We start from the raw sequence: 24,053 nt of genomic DNA on the forward strand, positions 1-24,053 counted from the left end.
GAACCACAAAGATATTTCACACTTAAGAAAACCAAACCTAAAAAGGAAGCAATACTAAACACTGACCATTATGTGAAGAGAGGTAAAGCCGTGGACAGTGTGTTTCACCAGCAAATAGAGAGTCACCTACTTAAGTGACCCCATCTACAAATGCAGCCATCTGATACATTGGAATATTATTTCCAGAAATCAGAGCATTATAAAACAAATGCAGTTATAAATTAGCGGTTTTCAGAAATGATTGATAATTTGCTGGTAATGCCTGCAAACAGCAACCTAATGTGTTCTCTTTCTTGCAAATTATCTGGAAACCACTTAAGGCTGTGATTGCCTTAAAAAAATTAAACAAAAGAAAGAATTTTAAACACATGTTCCCCCTTCAGAACAACTGTGTACTGCAGATCTGCTTCACATATCCATTCCAAAACTCAGTATGAGTCTGCAGAACCAGCACTGCAGAGCCAACCTGCTGCCCCAGCTCTGCCAGCTCTGCTGAGCTGCAGCCCTCAAGGATGCAGCATGGAAGTTTTAACTCTAATTTCCACTAATAGGTTGCTGGTGCAAATCAATAAACAGCCAAGTTATTCTTCATTTTGCTTCATTGGTTGGCACTGGACTGGGAAGCTCCCACAGGAAAAGCCACTGCTGATATTTCTGTGGGTACCTGGCTCAGGGCAGGAGTACACAGCAGAGCTACATTGCTTGGTTTGCTCTCTGTCACTCCTATATGCTCCATCTAGGCTATGCCAACAGATGTGAAACTAAAGTGTTATTTCATAGTTTCATTATGGAAACCTTGGATGCTTCAGACCTACACTCCAGAAAACACCTCCTAGGTGATGCAGAAGGTTAGAGCACAGCTGCTCTCACCTGAAATGGCACCTGTTACACTTCTATTACCTATACTTCTGTTTACCTTCCTTCACTTTACTTCAGTGCAGGAAAAATCCTTTAGGTTGGTAAGTCAAAAGCCCACAACATTCCAGCTTTTTAATTACAGAAGAAGCCAATTTCTCCTTTATGGAAGGAAGATGACAAATCCTAGCAGAACTTTTAAGTTCTTGAATAATACTTCAGCTTCCTCAAAGGAAAAACTTTTTAATTGTGCCTACTTTGACCAAAGCCCACAGACCCAAGGTATCTGCAAATAGTGGCCATTCAAACACATTTCTTACTTTAAACAAGAAATGTGTTTAAAAGGAAACTGCAACTCTTAAAATCTTACCTTAATTTCAACTGACATCTTAAAAACCCCTCAAGTTTAGGATCACGATACCAGACTTGGTTCAGAGTTTGTAAGATGGATAACTGGATGCAAAGCAAATTTAAACCCAAAATTTAATTTCGTAAAATCAAACACAATACAAATTTTCCTTTAAGGAGGGTTTTTGATGGTTGTGATTTTTCTCCATTATAAAACAGGATCTACATGAAGGGGGAAATATCAATCAGTAAGTTATTACTCTGGAAATTTAAATTACAGGGTCTCCAGTAAATTCCACTGGCTTCAGTACAAATAAAAGCTTTGCTTCCCAAGAGAATATCAAGGAATTTATAGAATTATAGATTAATCTAGTGAAGTTAAACTCCCTCTCAATTCTAATAATCCTAACCTCTATTTGGTACTGTCTCTTCCCAATAGCTAAAAGTAGGGTACTGTCTCTTCCCAATAGCTACAAGACAGGGAGAAACCCTTTTCCACGGGGAAATGCTGAAGGAATATTTAATAATTTGAAAAATATTAAGTAGATATACATCTTTATAGCTATGAATGGTCCACAAATAAAGGCAATGTTGCAACTGTGCCCTCAGAAGCCCAGTTATCACACAGCTGGGACACAACAGAACGGGATGTGATGTGGGATGTGATGATGGGGGAACAGACCCTTAAGACACTGTTCCACCAAGCAGAAGTCACAGCTCTGAGTTCCAGAGGAAATTCAAGCTACCTGCTAAATGACAGCTTAAATAGAGGTCTCCACAAATAGCATCTAGGTCATGAATATCCATCCTGGTATTGCAGCTGGACATACCAGCTAGTGTAAAACAAGTTCTTGGGCTTCTACATCTCATCACTGCTTATGAGCTACTGCTCAGAGACACACTGGGGCTTCCCAGGGTTAAATGCTGATGATTTTCAGATGTCAGGGGACAGTGTTAACTAGCAGCAAACATGCCTGACAACTACTGACATTGGCTGACAGTAAGGATCTCTGCATGGCTAAGAGAACTGATCAAATTGAAACCACTAGCAAAGTGGAAATTTTGGCTGTAGACAGAAAGACAAACTTCACTGAAATTTCCACTGCAGTCTTTATCTGCACAGAAGGAAAGGAATTCCAAAGCCCATCAAGAGAGTTTCTAATTTAAATTCTTCAGAGCTAATTTTCTGATATTCATGTAGCAAGCACTATTTACAGCTTGCAGTATTGACTGGTTGTTTGCTTTTTGATCAAAAACATGCCACACACAACCCGCCAAATGCCAGCGCACACTTTGAGCATATAGGCTCAACCTAAAATTTGATGACTTAAAGAAATTTTCAATTCCAGAAAGTCCATAAACATAAAACACATTTATATTTTTTTCAAAGATATCTTAGTTCCAGTCCTGAGACCTCCAGATTTGCTAAATACTAATAGTACATAATAATGCTCTTTTAAGAGCATTAATACAGTAAGTTTAACTCCCACCTTTTTTTTTTTTTCTTTTAATTGTAGCATAGTTTTTACTTCTAACTAAAGCAAAGGAAAATCATATGAGAGAATCATTGCACACATGAATGCTGGCACACTGTCAACAACATGTACAGGATACACGTGGTTCACTTTTTTAAACCCCTAGGACTGTTTCAGTTAAACCTCTTGAGAAGCACACCTTATATTTAAAACACCTGTTCCTAGGGTCTTTTAGAAATTCAGTTAGAATGACTGGAAACGGAAGGAAACTAATCTGATACAGAAATGTTATGTGTGTTGTTTCTATTCTGGGCAATTCGTGAACAGAATAAATATGCAAAAAACTCATTCTGTCAAGTTCAGCAAAACCCAGAACCACTGAGTACTACTTTACTGGTGAAACACAACTTACTAAAACTGCTGCAAAGTATATTTTTCTGAAGGTAATCACCAGTCTTGAAGATACTTGCACACCATCTACCCCAGCACATTTCCCTGTATGTGAGAGATCATGTATTCAGTACCTCTCTCTTCATATTTCTAACATGCAGCCAAGACTGATGATGTGATTTTCAGCTCATACCTTCCCTTCTAGGAAAGCTATCAAAAGAGTAAACAGTATTCTACCCTAGCAAATCAAAGTTCTATAAAACCTAATGTAGCCTAACTTTTCTCATATAGCCATTGCCAGAAATTTCAACTACTTATTTTAAAAAAACCCTATTATCAAAATAAAAAACCCTTCCAGACTGCTACAAAAGAGGCTTCAGAATACATACTTTTTACAGAGCAAATCTGTGGTTGTTGAGCAAGCTTGTATGGCAATTGATTTATCTTTTGTCTGGCTACCAATGAAATTCTGTCTTCATTAGCAAACTCCAAAGCAGAGAAACATTGCTTACATTGCAAATCTTCAACCACAGAAGAATTTAAAATTAGAGAAATTAGAATTTTAGCAAACAAATTTTTAAAGGTTAAAAATGGCATGTTTCACTTAAGGAGTTAAAAAAGATGGCATCACATGTCTAGAGTGCTGAAAACCCCCAGAATGCTGCCCAGATGCTGTGTGATGAGTATATCTCCAGAAAACATCCAGTCCAAGAGGTCTTGATCTCAAATGTCTGGGAGCTAGTGCTCTTCTTGCTTCCCATTTTTGGATTTCCTACACCTGTGCTTGAAGGGTTCAAGCCTACCCAGAGCCCACTTTAATGTAACCACAATTTCTGAATCCTGCAGGAGAGCAAAGGTATTACAGGAGAACTAAGAAAATTACCTACCTAATAATTCAGCTCCAAAACACTCATTTCCTAGCACAGCATACCTTGGCAGTGGCAGCTATGTAAAAACAGGCTGAGCTGATGCTATTCTCTGACCTCTCAGCTGCTCTCTCTCAGCTGGACTGCAGTTAGGGGCCATATGAGTGCTTTCAGTTTATTTAGATGTGAGGTCATGCACCGTGTGTTAAACCACCACTGTTCAAAGGTGGATACTAGGAATTGTGGCTGGAGTTCAGATATGCTGAAAAACATTCTGTATCTTTCAGGGCATTAAGGCCAAATTCCACAGTAAATTCCACTAATTTATGCATTTATCCCAATTTGGCTCAAAAGTAAGCATGCTGTGTGATATTGTGAAACTCATAATATCTTTTTACTGTGGAACCTACTGGTTCCACAGTAAAAAAAAAAGGCCCATTTCCTGTCTAAAATTTTCAGCTTCTAAACCTGCTGCATAATATGTGCAACACTTACCTCCTTCCAGTATTTTCAAAGTAATGATTCATTATGATTTACATAGCCAATTCTAAAACTAATAATCTAAAAATTATTTTTCTGCCTGTATTTTACAAGGAAAATGAGAGAAATTAATATCTGATTGGGGTTTTTTTCATGTTTTTTGTGTACTGCTTACTCCCCAAGCTGAGCCAATCCTGAACCTTACAGGGAGCTCTGGTAGAGACCTGCCAGGCAAAGACTTGAAAAAACCAAGATCAAGTAACTAGTCTTTAATCAGCCTTTGGAATGCTGCATCTACAGTCTGGAAGCTCCTACTAAACAATGTCAACAGAATTAATGCACCTCTGAATCTGCTTCAAATAATAAATTAAGAACATAAAGTATGTTAAACAAATATGTTATAAAACCTCTTTTTTGATTGTGAATCTTACATGTTATTTCAGTATAAATAAAGGAACTAAAAAAAGTTCTATTGAATCTGCATTTTAGAAAACTTTCTTTCCATAGCACCATCAGTAGAAATGAACATACCTTCATCTTCCCAACAAGTGTTTGTACTTGCTTCTCTTTCACTGTTTTCTGGTAACACTATATGGTCCGTTGGCAAGTCATCTTCTGGCACACTAGCATCACAGTCTGCTGCATCTGTTACACTTTCCTCTTCCACTATATGCAATTTATCTTCATCATCTGAGTCTGAGTTTGCTTCTACCACATTGTTATAATTGGTTACTGTGGAGAGACAAAAACAAAATACTGATCAACATACTCTTAACTGACAGCATGGGGTCACATAATTATTGCTTCTTGCCCCATGGGGATGCCTTGTGAGCAGCTTGGCTGTAATGCTGGCACACAAGGAGCACCTGACAGCTCCTGGGCTCCCACCACCTCTCACTGTGCACACCCAGTCTCAGGCTGCACAAGAGGAGGCAGCGGCCAGCTCCAGAGCTGGAGCCACAGTGGAGCAACAGAATTCCAGCTGGATCACTCCAATGTGGATGCCAGCATTGCCAAAAGTCTCTTTTATGATTATTATGGCACTGAAGACCCCGTGGGCCCAGGCAGCCCAGCTGCTCTCGGGGTCCCATGATCCAGCCCTTCCCTGCAGGCACACCCTGTGTGCTCCCCCAGCCCAGCTTCCCCCTGCCTCCTCCTGGAACCAACGCACCCCGCGCTGCAGCTGTGGGACCACAGGGAAACAAGTGGGAACAATAATGAGATTGAATTCAGAATGGCTTAAGTGCTCCTGATCCAAGCTAAAAGCTCTTGTAGTTACACCCATTAAAGACTCAGCAGGATGAATGTGAAAGGAAAAATCACAGAGATCACTTAGATGGGGAATCTCATGTAATATTTGCCCAGTTACAATGAAAAGGTAAGAACTCTACTTTCTTAGCCTGGAGAACACATTGCAAGTCTTTGGACAAAGGATTACATGACAATATATATGTTTCTGTCATATGTGAGCAGATTATTATTATTATAACAGTCTTCATTTTTAGGCACAAAAGATCAGTTATGGTCATTTCAGCTTAAAATGTAAGGAAACTGTAAGTAAACTGTATCAAGAAAAAATTACTTCCACAATCTTTTGTCTAAATGTCTAAACAAGACATTTGTTTAAATGTCGTGTTACTCACACTGAAGTTGAACTATGAACCAGATCTACGTTGGTATTATTTCTCCACTGCCAAGTTTGAACTTCTTACTAAAATGCTTCAAAGTACAGTCTAAGAAAGAGAATAAATTTATAGATGGATAAACCAACAAGACTTGGCTGCAGCACTCCTTCAATGGCTATCAGAATTATACCTGGGAGGCACATAATCATGGTACTTTATGATACCTGCATCCTGTCACTGTTAGTTCACAAGAAGCCAGACTGATTCTTTCATGTGAAATACTGCCTATTAAAGTAGATAAATAGCAAACCAGACTCTGGCTCTTCTGAAGTTAGCTCTTCTTCTTTTTTTTTTTTTTTTTTTTTAAAGTAGAGATTTTAGTAATTTAAAAATGCATGTAACCAGGAAAAGTGAGTAACATTATGAACAGATAGGCTACCATCTCATTTCCTTCCAATTCAGGAGAAAAATGTCTCATCTAAAACATGCATGAGAATGACAAAAGAGCCTTTTCAATTTAAAACAATCATTCAATGTTTCCATATTTTACACAGTGCTATTTGAAAAATGTATTAACTCCCCACTAGTCATGGTATTGACATCTTCTAAAACAGCAAATTCAGGCAAATTGCCTAAAAACTAGTATCTGGTCCATTTCAATTGATAAATTCATATTCACTTAATATCCTCTAACTGATTTTGCAAAGTAAAATAGCTACTGTAAGTGATGCTATAATACTGTGTGATACAGGAGACATACAAATACAGGAGACAAATTCCCTCACCGAAGCAGATGAGATTTATGAATTTATTCTCCTGAATAATGGTAAATGCAACTTCAAAAAAGTGTGAGAACAGACATAAAACAAGAGGAAGTAGATAATAATTTTAGCCTTTTCTCTTGATTGGGTTTTACTCTGAGGCTTAGATGCAGAGTATTATTAATATAAAATAGCAACGCATTTACATTTGCCACACATAAAAGAGATAATTAGAGGGGGGATCAAAATTTATAGGGATAAGTTCAGATGTAGACAATGAATACTTTATCTCTTAAAAATAAATTTCCTGTTAGTTGGGGAATTAGGTGGTATTCCTTATATTAGACTTAGAGTGGTTTTATGGAAAACAAAACCATAATCAAACAGTTTGTCTTCAAGAATTAGACTTATGGAGAAAAAATGTTTCCTCTTTCCTCATTAAATACATTACAGATATGATATATTCATTAGGGCTCTCTTCACCATGAAACATTTCCATACATCCTCACTATATTAAAATGCCAACTCTGCAGAAGTTAAAAACTCCTCCTTCCTTATAAAAAGCAAGGAACTGATCTTTGGGATTTCAGTTTCTTTCGTTAAAAACCAGTTGTTAAAAAGGCGAGACAATAAAGCAAAGAAATCTGGTTCTAACATTTTTTCTTTCCTCTCCCCAAAATGCTTTAGGGAAAATAAAACTGCCAAAGCTGCAACTAAGAGGTCTCAGCACATTTGGGGTGGCCAGGCAACCCATCACCAAACACAGCAGAAAGTCAAGCACTTAAAATGACAGGAGCACTCATATATCTACACATGATTTTAACTAAATGATTACATGCTGCTTTCCTTCTGCAAGGTCCTTGCCTCATCTAGTGCAGTGATAGCAAATACGAAGGGAATGCTCAGTTTTATGGAGTGAACTGAGTATTTGTAGCCTTCTGCCTCATTTGTTTAGATTGCAAAGTGATTGCTCAAACTTCTTACTCCCTTCAGCCAGCAGTGCACCCAAAGTTTCCCTTATAGGATGTTAGCCAGAATGGCATTCCATATCATATATTATAATGTATGGTGTTGTATGGCATATGCTTATATGCAATGTATTGTAACTATTTATTGTACAGTTACATGATTATATATTTTATATTCTATATAATTCCCTTAGATGGTGTTCAGAAGGAAGGCTTCAAAACATATAATTAACTGAACTGTAGTAGGGTGATGCTATCTCCATTTTGCAAATTAGAACCTGGCTGCTTAAAACCCAGAAAGTCTTCTGGCAATCCTGGCATTGCCACGTCAGTGCAGGGCACTTCAGGATGTACTTTTCAGAGGACTTTGCATTCATCCAATGTTTTACACATTCAAAGCACACTTGTGTTCATTCCAAATGCAGCTGTGCCCAGAGCCCAGGTACCTTGGCCCATGTGCCACAGCAACCAGAAACATAGAGACCAATTCCAAATAAGTGATCTTCCAGAACCACATAAAACCTCTTTCAAAATGAGAAAGTAAAATCTAGTCTTTCTGTGGAGCTTTCAAACGCCCTGGAGAGAATGCTTTTGATTCCTGCAGCCCTCTACTTAAATTACTCTGCTTTCCAGCAATTAAGGCAAGGGTTCTGGAGGCAACAGCTTCCTTTAATAAACACCCCTGATTTATTCTCTGGGCAGCATTCCTCCTGTGAAAAAATTATGTGATCACATAATTAAAGATCTTATCGTTGTGCATACATGCAAGAGACAAATTAAAACAGTTTGAACAATCTTCATTTCAACATTTTCCAACTTTTTTTGAATGCTCAGCTTTCAAAGTCAAGTGTTTGATTTCAAAGAATGTGTTAACACTCTTTAACGGAAACTATGGTTAAAAAACAATCAAACCCTGTAATTTACTGTATTTTTAGCTAATTAAAATTAAAATCAAAATCCCATTACATGATACCATACTGATACCTTCATGGCTGCAAATCTTAGCTTTAGCAATGCAGATTTGCTCCTGGCACCCTACAAGATGAACAAGTGGCAGTAGGAAGCTGCAGCCTCCATTTGCTCAGACAGATTTTGGCTCCATGTTTCACAGCAACTATGGCATCTGGCATTCAATTCCAGGGGTAATCATCCTCCCCCTCTCCTTTCTTGAGTTCAGTCCTACAGCTAAATTTAAACCTTCCCTATCTGTACATAATTTTGTGTGTTTTCTCCTCTCATCCTTGATGTTTTCTCAGAATAGTGACCACTGAAAGAAGAGGACAACAAGCTCACAAGCCTTGTTCAATGCCTGGCGCCACAGGAGCTGCTGAAGTTGGGAGGAATAAATTTCATAAAACCTTTTTGGATAAAGATTGAAGTGTATTCAATACAAAAGCAATACACAGAGACAACTGCTTACAATCTCTGAAAGAAATTAAATTGACTATACATAAATGATGACTTCAAGGGGCTTCTAATTTGGCAAAATACTCCATGCAAAAAATAAAACGCACATAAAACCTTGCCTGGAACAGTTATGGCTTCCCAGTGAAGGAGCTAGAAGTATTTCAGACTTCAGTACTATTTACTTTTAGCTAATGTCATTTAAAAGTAGTGACTGGCTAAATAAAATAATTCAGCCTGGATCACAGAAATCTGGCACCAAGAGCAGCCAGTGTCTCCAGGATGAGACATTGCTCTGTGAAAAGCAAGCACAATTAGAGAGGTTACGTCACCCTCGGCCACCACAGCTCCAGGGACAGCCATCAGCCACAGGGGACAAGCTGCAGACCACTGAGGGGTGTCTTATCAAGATAACTGTAAAAGCCACAGATCATGAGCCATGGCTGCAATCAACTGAAGACAGGTCACAGACAAGCAGGTATGATGTATGACACACACATGGGTCTACTCTGTTCAATGTACAGTATGACATCTTAGCAAAATTTTACATTATTAAAGTTCATTAATTTCAGCTTTACTTTCATAGGTTAATAGAAAGCCTCAAAAACATATTATAAATTACACTGAAGACTAAATATTTATTCAAGAAAACTGATTTTTATATCATGACTATATAAGATCTCAAATAATTATGAAACAGTAATTAAAAATACATTTTATGAACCACAATTACTTTTTTCCTCTTGATCCCTTTCATGATACAGTATCCTGGTTCTTAAAGAACAGATCACTAGCTGGAGTCGAAATTTTCCTTGCTCTAACAACAAATGACTGCAAAATGAACTGCAGCAAATGAGCTTCACTTTCTGGATTTTTACAGTCCTAAATGCAAAGCAGATGTATGACGTTGCACAATTCTAATTAAAAAACAAATGTGCTCAGATGGAAGTAGTGATTAAAGAGCTAAAACAGAGATATATATTATTTTGCTGGTTGAATACAGGTGGGCAACTATGATACATATGTCTAATCAAATCAAACATGATACATAAGTCTAATCAAATCAAACACGATATTTGAAAGGAAAAAATTGCTAGTTGCTGGTTTAAAATCAGTAAAACCAGGAAATTCAAGGTGAACACCAAGATTGTGGTGATGAAAGACTCTAGGATTCATTGTTTCCATGACATAATGGGTGAGTCCCCAAAAATACAATTATTATTATTGCCATCTGGGTGTCAATAGAAGAAAAGCTTCTTAAAAAGCTGTCACCAGTTACTTGCTCACCACTCCCCATCCAAACCTGCCCTCAGAATCATTAGGTGACATGAAAGATGACATTCCCAACACAAGGAATGACACAATCAAGTTGATGTCACTCAACAAGATAAAAACATACATGGTGGAATATGCATCAGAATGATTTGAGATCTGGCAAGAGGACAGAACTGCACTTAAAAGAGGACAGAATTCCACAGAACTAAGGCAAAATACCTATCATGTAATACCAGGATCTAGAAGGCTGCTTTGAACCTGCTAAAACCTTTTGCTTAATACTTGACCATTGTCTTTTATGTAGGATCTGGTCCAGCATTCTTACTAGCTGTCTTCTGTACACCTCTCCATACTTATCCCAAAAATCCTACCTACTTCCACTGAACAAACCCCCCGCACACAACTTTTGGGAATTTGTGAGTTAACACAAACACTGTTGAATTTTTTAAGATCTGAGTTGTGTGAGCTCAGCATCTCAACACTGAACTGGCAGGGGATGTAGAACAGGTGTGAGAGATTCTGATCTTTTAGAAATCCTACTTCTAAAAGCTATTCCAAAAAAAAGCTGTGAATGCTCATGCATGAATTCTGCTAGAAAGAAAGGTTTGATTCTACTGACTGGAACAACTCCTGTGCTCTCTAAAGTTCATCCCCAGTTCATGGATTTCTGCTCTGACAGCCTACAATCATCTCTTGGAAACCACTTACTCTTTGTCAGCCCACCTGAAAATCTGCTCCTATATATTATTTAGATCTAGTGCAATATTTAAGCAAAATATATTGTGAAGTCTGAAACCTAGTCATTTAGCATTCAGCACTTTATACTTAGATTTTAGGGTGTACTATTAATTTTGTTACTACTCCTGAATGAAATGCCATACTTTCAACTCTCCACTGATAAGCTGCATAGACCTCTATGTTATTTTCATATTTTTCCTCTCAGTTTAATACATACACTTGACATGCAATAATATATACAGAACCATGCTACCACCTGAAGCAGAAACACGAGAAAGAGCTTAAGAAAAAAGAAAGCATATGCTCATGCTTCTACTAAAATTCTCTGCTTGGAGTTTTCTGGCTTCTGGAATTCCTAAATGACTTGTGCTGTCTTTATACGTAAGAGCTTAATTTTCTGTGAATTTGTCTGCTTACTTCTTGAATTCATGAAAATGTTGTCATTCACATTAGTCTGAGGCAAGCAGTTTCACAACTCTGTATTGTGGGCAGAATAAGTTCTTTCTGTTAATTTTGAACCTGCTCTGCACTACATGCAGTGGGTGTCCACTGTGTGCTCTGTGCTGTCCATGATTTTATTCACATCACAGCACTGCCCTCCCCTACAACAGGAAGAGTCTTTGCTCACTTGTTACCCATACAAAAGTTTTTCCACTGATCATTTTTGCTGCACCTCTCTGGACCTCCTGTTCTGCTGCATCCCTGTGTTAGCAGGGGGAGAGGTGACAATCTAGAACTGCACTCAGCATTCATCTTGGATTAGAATGGCAGCACTACAACACACTGTTTTCTTTATCCCTTCTATCCCTAAGAACACAACCATATTTCTAGACTTTTCTTGACTTCCACAAGTAATTAAGCTGGCATTATCAAAGGTTTGTTACCTCTGAACCCAGAAGTGCTATTCCTGAATGGTAACAATCAGGTCAGAACCCATCACAGGACCCTTCCTCAACATTCACGGCTTCACTTTTATCCATCTAGAATTTTACCTGCCATATTACTGGCTTGACTAAGTGGAAACACTGTCATTATTTCTCAAACATGTACAAGCAACTCTCAGTGAAAATATTTGCTGCTTCACACTCATGTCACTGCCTCCATCAGGCAGCAGGGTGATTTCCTGCAGCACTGGCCAGCAGCATTTACGGAGGAGAGTGGAGGCAGCAAAAAACATTCCATTAGGTAGCCTGTTGAATTCAGTAAAAATACACAATGAGATCTCATTATGTGCAAAGAATGAAGAAACTGTATTATACTTTCAATTAAATTGTTCAGGAACAAAAGCCATGCCAGAGATTAGTTTCTGAAACAATCCATTTAAAATTTAATTTAAGAACATACTTGCAATTTTCGGAAAAGTCATTCTGCTTTTAAGAATGGTATATGTGCTATGACTGTGGAGAGCAGAACTAGCTTTTATATATAAGAGTTTGACTTGTGTTGATTTGTATTTGTGTAGATATACACACACGTGAGTGTGCTCACACAAGAATGGGGAAATAGATTCAGTCCTTTCTCTGCCTGAAGTGATCAGACTTACATCTCCTACACATGTTTATATAAATATATGAATAGTTGGAAAAATAGAAGTCTAAATATTTATAGGTACCAAGCAAATTTCTGATAATTTTGTTTAACTAATAAAAACCTCTTTCAAAATAGCTCTACACCTCTTAACTGAATTCTAGTTAAATTCAGCTTGACACACTTTGACTGAATATTCCAACACATTAAAACCCACAAAATTCAAGAATCCTAATAAGCACTAAGGTATATAAATCACCTCAATACACATGCACTGGATTATTTGCTCTTCAGAACAAGTCAAAGAAACTTTGAGTTTAAAATAAATGCTTTGCAAGCAGACTGCAGAAAAAATGTGCTCTAAATACTTTACCAAGAGGGACACTGGATGTTTAGCTTGGCTTATCCAATACATTAAAATCAACAATGTAAACAGAATTTTTCTGCTTGTCAATTTTAAATTATGATTTGAAAATCCATTAGCATTTGACACTAAAAAAAAACCCTGACTCTCAATGTTGATGGCAAAGTCTGGAGTAAATTCTGATGATCTAAATCAGGACCAATTCCCAAGCACAAGGGTAATGGCTACAGCTCTGGCACTACACCCCAAGATGACATAAGTGATACTTGGAGCAAATGTGGCAAATATTCCAGTCTCAGTGAGAAAACTTTCTGCTGATTGTTCTTATCATCATGTCCCTTTCAGGTAACTGAGTCCTACCTGCAAAATGCCATTGGAACAGTTTGGTCATGCACACGCAGGAGGAGCTCAAGGCTTCCCTGTGGGGCAGACACAGTGGAACTTCTGCCACCACTGATGTCTGAGTGCTACCTGTTACAAATGTATGGATCTTCCAAGGGCAGGAAACTCCAAAAATCAACTCCAGTGCTCAAATGAGAACTCAGCTGTATGTAGAACTGACACAAGTGCAGAGATGAGAAGCAAAGGATACACACAGGCAAGCATTGCAGCTGTTTAGCCTTGGTGCAAAAATAATCCATAATACAAGAAACATTTGTTTACATATGTTCACATACAGATACATACTTACATACACATTTTCAGGTTTGACAGCACGAAGTTAGATTTGGAAATGAATACCTATATCATAACACAAAAATAATATGCTTTAAAAATATTTCCCTTATTTGGGCCTCTACATTGAAGTAACTTAAATATAATTTTCACCATGTTGCTTTCAGACTCTTCATTACTCTGCAGCTTTTCTGTGTTAAAAATGCAAGCTTTATAGCTTTGCAAAATGAAGTCTTTTAGTCTTTCAGTGGCACAAAGGGACTTGCAAAGGAACTCTATTGGATTTGCAAATGATGGTCATTTTTCTAATGAAAAAGCTAACTATTGCCCAAATTTTCTCCCTTTATAGTCTTTGGATTGATGTAAATGCTACGTGCAAATACAAAAATTCTTAGTGGCAGCATAATTTGAAAAATTGTATTTACTACAAGGCGCTGACAGGTTTGAAAATACTATAAATGGTCCCATAAGAAAGATATTAACCTTCAAAAACAAGACAGCCAAAGGTGTATGAGAAAATTAACTGTACCCTTTGCCTGTTATCACCACTGTACAAGCCAAGGTTTCTACAAATGAGAACTTAACTCTGTGTAATTCCATGTCACCTGCTGCTGTCAGGAAGCTTTACAAAAACTTACAGGAAATGTAATACTTTAAGGAAGTATCTATAAAACAGTGAAGTATTTATGAAGCAGTAAAAAAAGAACAATATCCCCTTCATGCATTTTTTTTTTAATTTCTTTAATTTCACTGCAGCTTTGAAGACTCAGAAGGGAAGAAGTTGGGTACCATTGTAAGTTTTCTTTCTCAGGGCTCACTCATTTCACATGCTGTCCCTTAGGGAGCCACAGAAAACGCACAGTAGTGTTCACTCAATACAGGTGACAAAACTCCTCCTGTGCAACACTGAAGTTTTTACAACTATTTATATTTGTGACTGCATTTGGACAAAATAAATATAAAGCAGAAAGTGGGAGGAGCTATGTAATACATAGGCATGAACTTCTGATAAATCTACACTCTGTCCATTTTTCACTTTCTAAAGAACACATAGTTTTTCCATAAAGTTGCACAGGCTTAAATAGAAAATCTTGATATTAATGATAAAAAAAATTAGGCTCTGCAGTGAATTTTCAAAAATACACTGCAGAGCCTAATTCTGGGTAGGTGGCAATGTTTTAGTCACAGTCTGATTAAATCAAAGACAAAAAAATAGAAACCTTTCCCTCATCTCCTATGTGACTGCTGGTAAGTTTGGATTTCTGCCACCAGTATTAGTTGCACAGTTTGTCATTTTCCTCAGAAGACTGGAAAAATTAATCTGCACACCCAAACCTGCCCCTCACATTTTGAAGGCTGCAGGGGTTTACTGCCTCCAAGACAACTGAGAACCATGATCATAAAAATCAAGTGTAAGATGTATAAATATCTGAGAAACCTTCATCTTTCAGTACCTCCACTTACTGAAAAAATGGAAACAGTGAATTAAACTGATGAAAGGCTGAGAGCAAGAAGTATGTCCATGTATTACATAGCCTGTTTAACTCTTCAAAAATTACCTTTCCACTGGTGACTGTACCACTCTGCTCTATGTTCAAAATACTCTTAACTCCAAACAGTTGACATTTTTTTCTTTATAAAACTTCTCAGATATTGGAAAAAAAAACTAGCTTAGAGATGCATTCAGGAGATAAGACAACTAATTGCTTTCTCAGAGTCAGGTTTTAAAAAGATGATTTATTATTACAGTAGAAATTAACCCTTGCACACAGAAAAACGCCACCAACCAAAGATGAGCCACAGAAAATTGTCTCATCATTAACTGGCACTAGGTATCAGTTCCAACCAGTTCCAAAGAATGGGTTCCAATCATTTGGGAAAATGTGGTGAAAGAAGCTTACTTGATTGCAGCAAGATGGAGACACTAAATGTAAGATACATACAGGCATAAAACACACACACTAAAATTACATAAAAGTTCCCTCATACTGACCAACTTGCTGAACAAGTGTCATATCCTTTTTCTGGTCATAACTGCAGCATAAACTGAACACAACTCTAACACAGTTGCTTTAGATTTATCCTCATTAAAGACTTAATCTGAATTACAGTTTGATAATTACCTTAATCCATGCTGAAAAACTGGGGAGCCACGTTTTCTACAGCCACAGCATTCTACATAAAATGTTGTGTTAGTACAAGATACCACTATAACCAAACCCACTCCATCCCTCATAACTCAGATACCATTAGGCCAGGTTAATCCCTCAGGAATACACAGCTGACATGTTTATATAAATGTATATATTTCATAATACTGGCTATTTTATATAACATCATTACCTAGGTTTATAGATAGTAAATATTTATTTCAGGGATAATAAAAACACTACAATACAGGAATACCAGTTTGGCTTTAAAGTATTGAGATCCTCTAAATACAAGCAGAAGGATGATACTCCAGTGGCACATTTTATACCCAAGAATAGCATATGACAGAAATTTTTTCTTGTACCAAAAATTTTATGACTATCACAAGATGCCACTAAAAGTCTTCAACAATATGAAAATTTTATATTTGGCACACATACCACTGAAATTAATCACATGCCTTGTGAAGCTCTGACATAATTCTTTATTCATTCCTAAATTAATAGAGTAATAAATGATGCAATTTTGAAGACATGTTGCATAAATATATCCTAAATTAATAAACTAACAGAATACATTTATTTAGAGTACAAATTTATTTTCATTTCATATTGCACAACATTTTTTCCTAATCTCCAAGGAAATTTAATCTCCATTAAATTTCTTAAATATACCTCTTGAGAGAGAGGCAGTTTGTCAAATGCACAATGGCCATCTATTTGTTCTGACTGTAAGTTCAAACACTCCAATATTTGAGTAGCTCTCCTGGCTGCTCCCTACTTGTGACACAGTGAAGGGACTTTTTTTCTATTTGTCTATTAAGTTGACAAGTTATATTTTGGCTTCACTCCTATTCCACATATAGCACTTTTAATGGTGTTCTATGTTTCAGTTTTCAAAATATGACTTTTGGATTCAGGGTAACTAATTTGTAGTGATTATATGTTATTATCATGACAAATTGTTAGAGAAAACATTCCCAATTCCCTTTTTTTTGAAAATAAAGATTACAAAGAGATGCTAGAATATCAAAATGTAGATGAATATAGTCTTAGCATGTAATTTGGATTATCTGGTTTGCTACACATACCTTTGTACTTGACTAACATGCATATTCATACATGATTTGTACATAATTTTGCATTTATATTCACAGCTAATCAACCAAAACATTGGTAGCAGAAAATTGCTGTCTGGGAGTGGTATGACAAGTTCCAAGTCCCTCCAATTTTTAATTGTCTACTGTATTTCTGTAATACTCACTTTACAACACAGATTTTTCACATTACTGATTTTCAATTTTTTTTAAATATGAAATCACTGACCATTTATACAATTTATTTGTGTGAAGTGGGAAATAAAGAACCATCTAAATTCTAAGTGTGGCTTGTTCCCTTGGCAAGATAATTAACAGCTATCATTCTCAGGAATCTACTGCAGTGTAGGAGCATGAAAAAAGAGATGGTCAAAAAATACACAATGGATTTACAGCATTTTACTGGATTTCAAGGACAGACAATCCCTGGTGTTCTCTTGAAACAGGTGGCTACATGAGATTATGAAAGGCCTCATTTATCCTGTTTAAATGGAAGCCTAAAGCTTAAGGAATAATTTAATTTTCAAAAGATGCATTCCATGAGGGCTATATAGATTGTTAAAATAGTAATGGGAAGTTTTATGTCAGTGGATTTTATACATTTAAATAACAAATTTTTATATTTATACAAATCAGAATGAATCTTAATTGGTATTTCTAATACTATATTAGGGAAATAAACATATTTTGCCATACTAACCTCTTGAAAATACTCCAAAAGACTATGAATTTTTTCCACAGAAAGATGCTATTTTTCTCTGAAGCTCAAGTAATTTATGATAGATGCTTCCAAAGCTGGGGTTAATTTCTTTAAAACTGTAATCTGGATTTACACTGTTCCATTCCTGTACACAAATTATTCACATATAGCTACTGAATCTCCCTGCAAAGGCACTTAAACCCAGATGTTTATACCAAAAACTGGACAAACCAGTTCTTTGACTCCCATGTTGAAGAATAACCACAATCTATCTATTGCAATAGTTCACAGTCACTGTGAGCACATGCTTCAAGAGGAGTCTGGTTCCCAAAGAAGGTATGAGAACACATTAAACTTTCAGGATTTACACAGCCATGCTGATACTGACACTACAGCTGCTCCCCATCACAGATATGAAGATTCAAATCAGCATCGAGAAAGTGCTGCAAGAATGAAGAGAAACACATGCAAGAGCCTCTTTCTGAAATACAGTAATACACGCACTCTAACACAAAGAAATAGTAAATTGGGCACCAGCCTAAATTTAAAATAAAATTCTCATTCAGTTCTCAGTGTAAGTTACTCAGATGAACTAGCAAATTATTAAATGTTCTAGCAAACTGTTTCAGACTGTTTCCCTTAAAATGTGAAATAACATCCTGAGAAAACAGCACTGCTAGCCTTGAAGAATGATACTCTATCTATCAAAACAGTCTTAAGGAATAAGAAAATACCCTGCAAAGCCAGGAACTTCAGAGCAGACATAACATGATGACATGATATTATCTCTGTCTGAACTTATGTGGCAGAGTAAGCTGGGCAATGAAAGCTGGAGAGCTGAGCCATGGAAAGGGACCTGGGGGTCCTGGTCCATGGCAAGCTGAACCTGAGCCAGCAGTGCCCTGGGGCCAGGAGGGCCAGCCCTGTCCTGGGGGGCATCAGGCACAGCATGGCCTGCAGGGCAAGGGAGGGATTGTCCTGCTCTGCTCTGCACTGAGGTGGCCTCACCTTGGATGTCACATGCAGTTCTGGGTGCCACAGTATAAAAAAGACATTAAGCTGCTAGAGGGTGACCAAGGACAGCCTCCAAGGATGGCAAAGGGTTTGGAGGGGAAGCTCTATGAGGAGTGGCTGAGGTCACTTGGGTCTGTTCAGCCTGGAGGAGAGACTGAGAGAAGACCTCAGTGTGGTTTTTAACATCCTCCCAAGGGGAAGCCAAGGGGCAGGCACTGATCCCAAGGGGAAGCCAAGGGGCAGGCACTGATCCCAAGGGGAAGCCAAGGGGCAGGCACTGATCCCAAGGGGAAGCCAAGGGGCAGGCACTGATCCCAAGGGGAAGCCAAGGGGCAGGCACTGATCCCAAGGGGGAGCCGAGGGGCAGGCACTGATCCCAAGGGGAAGCCGAGGGGCAGGCACTGATCCCAAGGGGAAGCCAAGGGGCAGGCACTGATCTATTCACTCTTGTGACCAGTGACAGAACACAATGAAACAGCATGGCGCTGTGTTGGGGAAGGTCCGGCCTGGATACCAGGACAAGGTTTTTCACCAGAGGGTGGCTGAGCACTAGAACAGTCTCTCTGACTGGCAGAGCAGTGGAGCAGGGGAGGAAGGCCACTGTCTGCCCTTCCTGCAATCCTGGAGGCTGCTGGCACCCCCAGGGAGGACTTCTACTCTTCCCTTCCTGAGCATCAGGGCTCTTTGCTGATGCTACCCTTGCCTTTAAGCCTTATATTCCTCTGATTATAGTTCATTCCTGCATTTATGAATCCTACCAGCAATAGAAATTCCTATCAACTGCTGAAAATTTGTAAATTGCTCAATGATTTCAGAAAATAACCTGCCTCTCTCAAGAGAAATGTCAAATTCACAAGCAAACCCAGTACAGGGAGAAATGGCTGTAATTGACACAAGTGCCAGGATTTCTAACATTCTTATTTATTTTTCATGTAATTTAAAGTATTTCTCTACTTTAAAGAAGCAATGGTCAAGAAAGCATTTTTAGAATCAGGAAAGAAATAGCTTTCTTATTGAACAGAACTGAAGTAATTGGGTCTGCAATGTGACTGAGATCCAGAAAAAGTTATTGTGTTGTCCTCTGCTGCACCTCTGGAGAAACTCCTTCAGCTGCTTTGCTTCATTCAGCCTCACATTTGTTTCTTCATAAACTCCAAAGTGAATTATTCCTTACACTATTTTGCATTTTCCAGTCACCAAAAAACCCCCCAAAACCCACAGGCAAAAATATATCTAATCTTCTACTAATTTGTTGCGATCTTTAAAAAAAATAAAAGAGAGACTGCAGATAATTATTATTTATATAATAATATCTGTAATTATTATTTGGAGGGGCAAATTAAGTGTTTGGCTCAAAACCGTGGAATGGAGAAAAGACAATATTTTTTGACATTTTTCAGTTAGTATTAACACAAATGTAAAGTGAGCTGAATGAACAGTAGCTAATAAACTAATGCTAAAATCTTTCTTAACCATTCATAATTACAGTATGCAACTACAGCATGCAACTTTTTTACAGTATGCAACTACATGATACACTGAATTACTATGAAAGCATGCATGCATGTTTGCACAGGATCAACACATGGCACAGTAAAGCTGGTAAAAGGTTCCTAACCAAAACATACTTTAAAAATAAAGCAAATAAAGAGGATTAGAAATATATATATATATATAAAAGAAAACTAAGATTTTAAATATGATATTGGAATTTACCGTACAGCAGGTGTGTTCCTTACAAATGGTGATGAATAACTGTACTCAATTTAGTCCAACACCTCCAAATTCCCACTGTCTACACAAGGATGAAGTCAAACATTTTGAGACTTTAATTTAAAAGAGCTTATCTGTTTCATGCAACATTGAAATTCATACATAAGGTAAACAAAAAGCAATAAAGAACAATCCAACAAAGGATCAGTTACTGGGTAGCTTAAGCAGGAAGACTAATTTCCAAAAAAAAGACCCTATTCACCCCCATATTTGTTCATGTAAATGACTTGACATGCATTAGTGGCATTCTTAAATTTAATTTTGCCAACTTCTTGTAAACAAATTGAAAAGACAATTGGAAAGCAACTTAGACATGTCTGATTTCAGATGAGTACTGAGGAAGACAGCAAGAAACATCTGGCACTCACTGCAAGTCAGACTTTTTTTTGTAAAGGCCACTACAGAAACAGCTGAAGCCTAACAAACCTCAATGCATGGTTTGGTACAAAACTCCTTTGTTTAGAAGGAAAATTATTTTCAAGCTTACTGTATCAGGTCTCCTATGAAGAGACAGAAATTCTAAAAAGGGAGAAAAATTTCCAAATACCTTGTGAATTTTTTTTTATTGCATCACAGACAGCTTCTGAGAAATTAAGAACTATGTGGTTAAAATTACAAGCCAGAGAGCTACTGAAGAAAGCAAAAGCATCGTGTTATCTGTAGCTACTTTAGTGTATGTAATAGTTTAATTTTATAGACAGTATTTCTAGAGCAGATTTTAGTTTTTAAGAATCTTATTTGCTCTATCAGAACAGTGCAAGTGCAATTCACTGATATGCTATGAAAAGGGATAGCAGCAATAAAAATAATGCTAAAAAAATTAAAATATTTTAACCTAGTTACTCCATTTGTGAATCCTAATAATGAACAGTTGGCATTAATAGCTCAGACATTAAACATCTCTAGTCTTACAACCTCTTATTTCCTAAGGGATATAGAACAAGAAAACATAGAATTTGAAGAATTCAAACACGATCAGACCTGACTTTTGGATCTTCTAAAAAGAAAATATATTTTCCAAGCTCTGATGATTTTTCCAAGAACATACTCACACCCTTTGAGAAGATCTATCTAGTCTTCTGTTCCTCCTAGAAGCAGTTGAGACATCTTTATGGCTACAATTGTAACTAAAATAAAGGGGATCTCCTAGAGGAATTGGAATTGCAGAAGGGGCTACATCAATACCTGACTAGTTTTTCAGGGGAATTCAGTTTTTCTGAAGCTGTGATGCCATCAGAGAAGGGAGAGTGCAGTAAATGGACTGAGGACTAGAACACAAGCACAGTCAGTGAGCAGAAGGCTACTGAGAAGCCATCACTGAATAAGAAATCGATTTACTCATGAAAAACAAATGGCCAAATGAAGGTGGTAAGATGAGATGACGTTTAAAAAGATAAAAACCCACAACTCTGCAAGGCTGCCTGACAGAAATAGCACTTCTGGGAAAGGCACATTTCCACTGTGTTGAGGATTGTATGGAAAGACTCCATGCCTCAACTTTCCTTTACCACAGAAAGTAAAATACTCAGAGGTGTTATGGCCACTATGAAGAACTGCCTGGTAAAAAGTTTAATGAAATAGCTGAAAATAATACTGTGTATACCAGCCAAATGCATCCATACTGCTCTAGGGATCCCAAGTTAAATCTACAACTTTTCTGAACTCCATGAATGTTAAGAAAGAGAATTATTAGGACGAACCTTTGTGGTTAAAGACACTGAGTAGAAACTTGAGAGATCTGTTGTGGACTGGTAAAAGCTGAGAGGCACCTATGAAATCTCATCCTACAATTTTTTTTTTTAAGCCAAACATGAGACATGAGGTGAAATAAATATTTCTCTTTGAAAATACGAGTCAGTAAGTTTACCCTTGCCTTCAGAACACCCATCTTTTTGCCAGCTGACATAAATGACATATTGGTTCTTTCTGAAGGATACAGAAACCAAAGAGAGATAAAGAACAGAGAATTTACAACAGACTCTCAAGGCTTCACATTACAATTTAAATACAACATGACTTTAAAAACCCTTTAGGGTAAGAGTGAAAATCAGCTTTGTTTTACCAGCTAAATTTAGATCAATTAGTAAACACTGCAGTCTAATAGGAAGCCACAGGCTTGGCCAGTGCAGGTAATGGCCGTGCCCTGGAAAGCAGCAGCTGCAGAGGTGCTGGAACAATCCATCATCCAGCTCACTTATGAGGTCTGTTGATTAACAAACTCAAGGCCACACAAGGAAAGAGAAAAAACCAAGGGAGTAGAATGGGTAATTAAACTCTTCGTTCACTACACAGTGCACAGAAACACATGTGAACATTCCCCACACTGGCTTCATTCCAGGTTCCTTCTCCAACATTACAATGTTGTAATACCACTCATATCTACTAAAAGACATTAAAAACCACAAAAGGAACCAACCTTCTTAACACAAAAAATTATTTAAACTCCTTGTGACTAGAAATTTTGAACAATGACAGCAACTTCTGAGACACAAGACTATCAGAGAGTCCAGGATGATGTAGAATTTAAAACAAAAATTTCAGATAAATTTAAGAATTTCAGATAAATAGTCAAATTGTAATATGCCCACTATAATGAAAGGACAGCAGCACTGCATTTTTAAGTAACCCAAAAGTGATGTTAAACATACAAGAGGAGATCAGAAAAGTTAGGAATACTAAGGAAATAAAAAAATAAGACACTACTTATAGTATATATTAAAGTATAAAGCCAATCCTATGATGCTTAGCTCAACAGCAAATTCAGCTAATACGCTTTTAGATTAAAAAGTACAATCTTAGGGCCATTGCTCTGAGAATAAGGCATACACAAACAACATAATCACAAGACAAGTATTTCAGGCACTTAGAAAACCATACAGAGTTCTAGAACTTTGATTTCCCAAATAATTTTTTTGTATGAAGTTCTGCTTGATTTGCAACACTACATATTCTTGACACATACTCTATCAAGATACTTGAGGAAAACTCAAGCCATATGACATTCAAATTCCTTTCTCCAGGAGAATTCTCAAGCATTTTGACTGAATACCCACAATGGAAACGCTCAACACTACAAACCAACTCCTAAGTGGAACTTCACATTAATTTTTGGCCACCTGAGTCAGAGGAAGCTGAGTGAACCAGAAGAGCTGAAAACAATATATTGTCATAATCTGAACACACCTAAGAAACAACTTCCCTTCTCTGTAAAACACCTAATCTAGTTCTTAAGAACAGAAGCAATGAAGATTAATTTCACAATATATTTCATTAAATAATATATCTAGATCTCATAGTAGTCCATTAGCTCAGTGCACTCTGAATACTAATTATGCACTATCTCATTTTAGTGCCTTATGGAGTAAAACCTGTGCAATTATGAACCAATGCTTATGGAGAGATAACCTGTATGGCAGCATTTTGCTAGTATCAATTATTCTATTAAGAATTCTTAAAGGATCTACAAAAGTATGCATTCTTTCTGTAATTCTACTGTGACTTGTACCATAAGACATGATAGTGCAATAGGATCATTAACATGTTTTTAGCAATAATCCAATATGAAAGG

At 37.3% G+C, this 24,053-nt stretch overlaps 1 protein-coding gene and 1 long non-coding RNA gene across 5 annotated transcripts in view; both read right to left on the reverse strand.

The window, feature by feature from the left end:
- Nucleotides 1–24,053, reverse strand: part of ZEB1 (zinc finger E-box binding homeobox 1) — a 120,316-nt gene that overhangs the window by 19,120 nt on the left and 77,143 nt on the right. For all 4 annotated transcript variants that reach the window (XM_063148848.1, XM_063148839.1, XM_063148857.1 and 1 more), the window contains exon 2: nucleotides 4,946–5,146. In XM_063148848.1, coding sequence (XP_063004918.1) covers nucleotides 4,946–5,146 — 201 coding nt within the window. The remainder of the gene's footprint in view (nucleotides 1–4,945; nucleotides 5,147–24,053) is intronic.
- LOC134414374 (uncharacterized) overlaps nucleotides 6,078–24,053 on the reverse strand; it is a 94,085-nt gene continuing 76,109 nt past the window's right edge. The window contains exon 4 of the long non-coding RNA XR_010026712.1: nucleotides 6,078–6,147. This is a non-coding gene — a long non-coding RNA (uncharacterized LOC134414374). The remainder of the gene's footprint in view (nucleotides 6,148–24,053) is intronic.

Source organism: Melospiza melodia, chromosome 1, assembly GCF_035770615.1.
Source record: "Melospiza melodia melodia isolate bMelMel2 chromosome 1, bMelMel2.pri, whole genome shotgun sequence".
Classification (NCBI taxonomy): Eukaryota; Metazoa; Chordata; class Aves; order Passeriformes; family Passerellidae; genus Melospiza; species Melospiza melodia.